This window comes from Euprymna scolopes, chromosome 40, assembly GCF_053919585.1.
Source record: "Euprymna scolopes isolate OS-2025 chromosome 40, ASM5391958v1, whole genome shotgun sequence".
Lineage (NCBI taxonomy): Eukaryota > Metazoa > Mollusca > Cephalopoda > Sepiida > Sepiolidae > Euprymna > Euprymna scolopes.
Window position 1 is genome coordinate 69,458,978 of NC_136521.1, and position 6,000 is coordinate 69,464,977.

The 6,000-nt window shown below is 26.6% G+C and overlaps 2 protein-coding genes across 4 annotated transcripts in view; one reads left to right on the top strand and one right to left on the bottom strand.

The window, feature by feature from the left end:
- Positions 1 to 6,000, top strand: part of LOC145265618 (lipopolysaccharide-induced tumor necrosis factor-alpha factor homolog) — a 224,042-nt gene that overhangs the window by 40,536 nt on the left and 177,506 nt on the right. The window lies entirely within an intron of this gene.
- The window catches only part of LOC145265617 (syntaxin-7-like), a 45,301-nt gene that overhangs the window by 12,996 nt on the left and 26,305 nt on the right, over positions 1 to 6,000 (bottom strand). For all 3 annotated transcript variants that reach the window (XM_080121645.1, XM_080121647.1, XM_080121646.1), the window contains exons 4-6: positions 4,936 to 5,005; positions 3,512 to 3,599; positions 1,070 to 1,144 (exon numbers count right to left, since the gene is read on the bottom strand). In XM_080121645.1, coding sequence (XP_079977771.1) covers positions 1,070 to 1,144; positions 3,512 to 3,599; positions 4,936 to 5,005 — 233 coding nt within the window. The remainder of the gene's footprint in view (positions 1 to 1,069; positions 1,145 to 3,511; positions 3,600 to 4,935; positions 5,006 to 6,000) is intronic.

The window sequence follows — 6,000 nt, forward strand, 5'->3', positions numbered from 1 at the left end:
GCTACATGTAGGGTTTGTCGAGGTATTTATGTCGAGGAGGTACAAGGGTTTGTAGTTTGGAGCACCTGCCATTAAAGTATTTGTAAAACAGGCAGACGGATGCAACAGTTTGTTGATGGGAACACCGGTAATATAGTCATTGCTAAAAAAAATAAATAAAAAAGAACGATTCGAGCTCTGAAGTATTTCCCGCATGTGGGTCACCTGTGGCATGACTGTCTTTTTCTTGTGTTCTTCATTGCATGCGGATTCAGAAATTGTAGCTCTTTGTGGCTTGCATGCTGCAAGTCACAAAGGGTTAGATTTTCCTCAGGAGTTAGAATACAAACAAAACTGTTTAAAGGAGATCTTTAGACCGTCTTTGAACTGTTTCCATTGTCCTCCTGTGATTCTTTTTCTTTTGAACAGCCCAACACACACACACACACACACACACACACACACACACACACACACACACACACACACTATATATGAATGACGAAAGATGAGGAATAAAAGTTATGTATAACTTTATTTTATCACCACAACAATAAGAAAAAGTAAAAGGGTAAAATTAAAAAAAAAACAAAAAAAAAAACCCTCTTTAAGCCATGTCATTTCAAAGCTAAATGCTTCTCATCAGAAGGAGAAGCCAGTTTTTATCTATATTTGCATTTTACATAATTCTGGCCTTTCTCCTTTTCAGATGAAAAGCATTCAGCTTTGAAATGACTTGGCCTAAAGAGGCTCCATTTGTTTTTTGCCCATTAATTTTCCCCTTTTACTTTTCCTTACTATTCCGTTATATAATAATGTTATATATAACTTTTATTCCTCATCTTTCATTTAAAATATGTTTGCTCCTCTTAATAGTGTTTTGCTTTTTCTTGATAAGTTTTGCTTTGTTAAAGATATATTCTTTGATAACATAACAGAGTAGAAGTTGCAATTCACAATTATATTCTTTATATTGCCCGCACTAAAGATTGACCCTTCAACTTCCAGAAGAGTGTCATTTACAACTGAATTTTACTTTATACTTTATCTGTTATGCCACAGGTCATTAAAAAAAAAAAAAAAAATTTACCTTCTGAAGTTCTGTAAACCTCTTCACGCTTTCTTCAAAATCATTCCTCAACCGTTCCAGTTGGAACTTCTGACTCTAAAAAAAAAAATAAATAAATAAAAATTATTTCAATATGTTAGGCAATCAGCCATATTAATTGACTATTCTAAGGGAGGCAACTATTTCACTGAGAAATGAGTTCATTTTTTTCAGATGCTAAAAAGTTTATAACGCAGCAAGGAAAAAAAAAACTGATAATTGCAGAGAATTATAATTTTTATTAAAACATTCGATGAATTGTAAGAAAATTTTTTTTATTTAATATAACAAACAGTTCTAAGAAATATATTTTCACAAAAATTAATGAAGACTTAATTTATTTTTTAAATAAATTTGGATGTTTGACACATTTCACACAAAATAATGAATAATGACTTAATTTATTTTCAAATAAATTTAAACACATTTTGACAGAAATTAATGTTTAACAGTTCTAAAATTATGATTATTTTAGTTATAGTCAGCTAACGTATTATGTATTTCCCAATTACCGGCATAGCAGAAACAGTGACAAGGCAAATCAGTTCTTTTGGGGGGTTTTCTCTCTATATATCTCCCCTGTGCATGAACTCCTTTTTTTTTTTTTTTTATGTTATTCCAGTCTTTATTTTTTTTTTATTTTTATACTTTTATAAACACATTATATAAATTTAAATAAAAAGTTTATTTGAAAAAAAAAAAAAAAAAAAAAATTATTTTTATAATTTCATAAACTTATATTTCTTATAAAATTTTTATTTTTATAATTTCCAAAACATATTTCTTATAAAATTTCAAATGAAATAAAAACTTTATTTTGTGAATAAAAGTGCAAATAAAGACTAATTGTGTAATTTTCGTCTGCATAAATTTTGTTAATTTTTATTGTATATTTTTCAATGTTCTTTTTCTTATATTTTATTTCAATAAACCGCTTCGCAATAGAAATACTCAAGAATAAAAGTGAAGGAACTGATTTGTCTTGTTACCGCTTCCAGTATATATATTAGTAAAATATTTATATTAGAAATATGTGTGCGTGTCTGTGTGTGTGTGTATATATATATATATATATATATATATATTATATACACACACACCATAAAGACATGTGTATATATATATATACACTAGTAAAATATATTAGAAATATGTGTGTATATATATATATATATATATATATACACACACACTATAAAGACATATATATATATATATACTAGTAAAATATATTAGAAATATGTGTGTATATATATATATATATATATATACATACATACACACACACTATAAAGACATATATATATATACTAGTAAAATATATTAGAAATGTGTGTGTGTGTGTGTGTATATATATATATATATATATATATATACATACACACACTATAAAGACATATATATATATATATACTAGTAAAATATATTAGAAATGTGTGTGTGTGTATATATACATACATACACACTATAAAGACATATATATACTAGTAAAATATATTAGAAATGTGTGTGTATATATATATATATACATACACACACACTAGAAAGATATCTATACTAGTAAAACATTTATATTAGAAATATATATGTGTGTGTATATATATATATATATATATATATATATATATATATATATATAAAGAAATAAAAATTACAATAAGTTTACCAAGGTAATCAAAATGGTAAAGTTAAAATATATTATAAATATTAAAGAGTTAATATTTACAAGTAATCTCAACCAGATGTAAAAGCTCAATAAAACCAAAAAAGAAATAGAGCTTATAATATGAAATAATGATTAATAAAACATGCTAAAAAACATCTTGAAAAAGAGTTAAAAACATATTTAATTTTAAAAAGGAAGCACAAGATAAGTGGATAGTCCTTAAATCTCATATATATATATATATATATATATATATATATATATATATATGTGTGTGTGTGTGTGTATATTTCCTCAAAACCTCTGGCCTAAGTAGCACTAAGTCGGAAATTAGGACATACATTAGCTGACAATAATCAATATTTCAAATTTCTGCAATTATCGTCACTTTTTCCTTGTTGCATTAAATAAACTTTTAGCATCCCAAATTCTCATAAGAGCACCTCTCCACCTATTCTCCTGGAATCTCTTGATCTTGGATTGGTTCTCAACTGGTTCTGTTAATTAACAATCACCATTTGTCCGCCTCGAGGTCGACTGTTCCAAACATTTACTAAAGATGTTATCTAAAACGGTCTCCCTTTCAGATAAACCTGGATATTGTTCTTATTATAAAGCAAGACTCTTCCCATTCAATATTAGGAGGGGGAGTACTTATTTCTTTTAAAGAGGATATCTCTTAGGTGGTCAGACTCTGGCTAGAGATATTTTCATATAAAATGAAAATGTGATCTTTTTAATGGAATAAATATGCTTACCTGAGATATATTTTTTGTCCGTACAAGTCGCTTGACTGACTTTGTAGTATCTGCAATGATTTTATTTGTACTTTGTGCTCGCTCATGGCTAAAAATAAAAATTTTTTTAAAAATTATTTTATTAAACAAGGATAAAGCTAAAATTTAAAAAAAAAAAAATTTCAATAAACAAGAATAAAAAATCTTTTAAAAATTATTTTAACAATAATAAAAATTTAAACAAATTAACAAAAATAAAATTAAAAAATTATTTTAATAAAAATGAAATAAAATTTTAAAAAATTATTTTTAAACGAAAATAAATCTTGCAAAAATGTTACTATTTTCTGATTTTTTTTCATTAAAATTAAAAGATGGTGTAACACATAATAACTGCAACTTCTCTTCCAACTTTCAGATTTTGCAATCACGCCCATATTCCTTTGTTTCTTTTAAAGTTGAGTTAAAAGGTGGAATAAAAGCAAGTTACTCTTCTACCTACCTCAATAAATATTTGGTGTTGTAAATGTTTATTCTGTTTGAAAATCAAGTAGTGTCGAGCGTTATAAGAGAACTAGAAAAAAAATGGTCACAATGTCTGTTGAAATCTCTTGAAAATTTGAAATCTCTTGAAATCTCTGAAATCTCAACAATGACTTAAAAAATAAAAAAATTATACAAAATAGCGATAGAAACCCACCCGATAATTATCAAAGCAACTTAAAACTGCTAAAATGAAACTTAATTATACTAATTAGTTTAATGTACTTGAAAACATAATTGTAATCTGTACAAAATTTCCTTTCATTTGATATGCTACGAATCATATTTTGTTAATAATTTCTTTGAATCATGTCGTGGTCGCCATCTTGGATTTTTCATGATGTTATAATAATAAATGATAATGTCATTAAGAATAATACTTCATATGATGATGAAGCCTTACTATTTTTCTTGGCTGTTTTTATTTTTCTACTTAAAAGAAATTAAAATGAAACTGAAATATGCTAATTAGTCTGTAAGTTACCAAGTGAGATGGTTGTAAGTAAAGACAACTGGACCTTCATCATCATATCTTAAAAAGATCTGAAGATACAGCTTTTTAAAGATGGGTTGGTTTATAAACTGTGCAAATTTCCTACCATTTTCAGTCAAAAGCTTATATGCATTTGAATAGAACTGACTTAAGGCATTTTTTTTTATACTTTGAATGGCCATAACTCCATTTTTAATGGATCGATTTTTAGAGATAAAATTTCTTTGCTTTTTATGCTCTTTTGAATTTATTCAATGTAAAAAAAAAAAAAAAAAAAAAAAAAAAAAAAAAAAGAAAGTCTTTTAGGAAAAAAAGAAAAATGAATAAAATATTAGAAAATGCATTTATTTTAAAAAGCTTTCTTTCTTGAATTAATTATGTAGATTTCTTGAAAAATCAGGCAACTTACATTCGATCTCGTAAACCAACGCTATCACGGTCTGTGCCCAAGATTCGCATTGCCTTGGTCAATTCGTTAGCTGAAAACAATAAAAAAACAAAAACATTCACCCTTTGCAACAACATAATGGCATATAAAAATCAGTTAAAAAAAATAGATGTGTTTGATTTTGAGTGACTTGGAAAGAATCCACAAATCAAATCAAGCGATCAATGATGTCTAGGCTGACTCAGATATACCGTGATGAGAAGCATTTAGCTTCAAAATGCAATGGCCTAAAAAGTTTTAAAATTTTCCCCTTCACTTTTTCTTATCATTCTGACAAGCATGAAAAGTAATATGGTTCAACTTAAACATAGAAAAGTAAAGGACTAGTTGTTAAAACTGGAAAAGAAAAGGACAAGATATTCTAGTAAAAAAATATAATAAATTTATAACTTAAAATATTGCAGCATTGAATTTATTATATAATGTTAAATTGAATTAAAAAAAAAATTCTTATATTTTTTTACTAGAATATCTTGTCCTTTTCTTTTCCATGTTTAAGCTTAACCATATTACTTTTTTATGCTCGCATTTTTCTATTGTAATCCATGATTTTTCCAGGCTTCTAGTAAATTCATTGTTTAATTTAATTATTTTTTTGCTCCCCCATAAACATAATGTACGGCACTCGTCTGCTTTTATTCTCTCTGTTTCACTTGTTTGTTTCGCGAGAGTGGTGAATTAGTAGCAACACTAGTTGCTGAAACAACGTAGTTGCTATGGAAACCAATCATAAAAAACGTTGCTCACCTCCTTAGGAATTTTTATGATTTTGAACACCAGTAAATTCATAACATTTGTTTTGCTGAACGAAAATTGAAAAAAAAATTTTTTTTTCACAATATAACTGAGAAGGTGATCTATAAACTGTAATAATTGTTTGAAATTTGTTCGAAAAATGAGTGAGCGGTGAAGCTTTAAAGCAGTTCTAAATAACTAAAACTGCCACTTAACCATATCATCCAAACACGGTAGTGTTTGAATGATATATAAATTATATATAACTTATTTCTCATCTTAATAATGTTG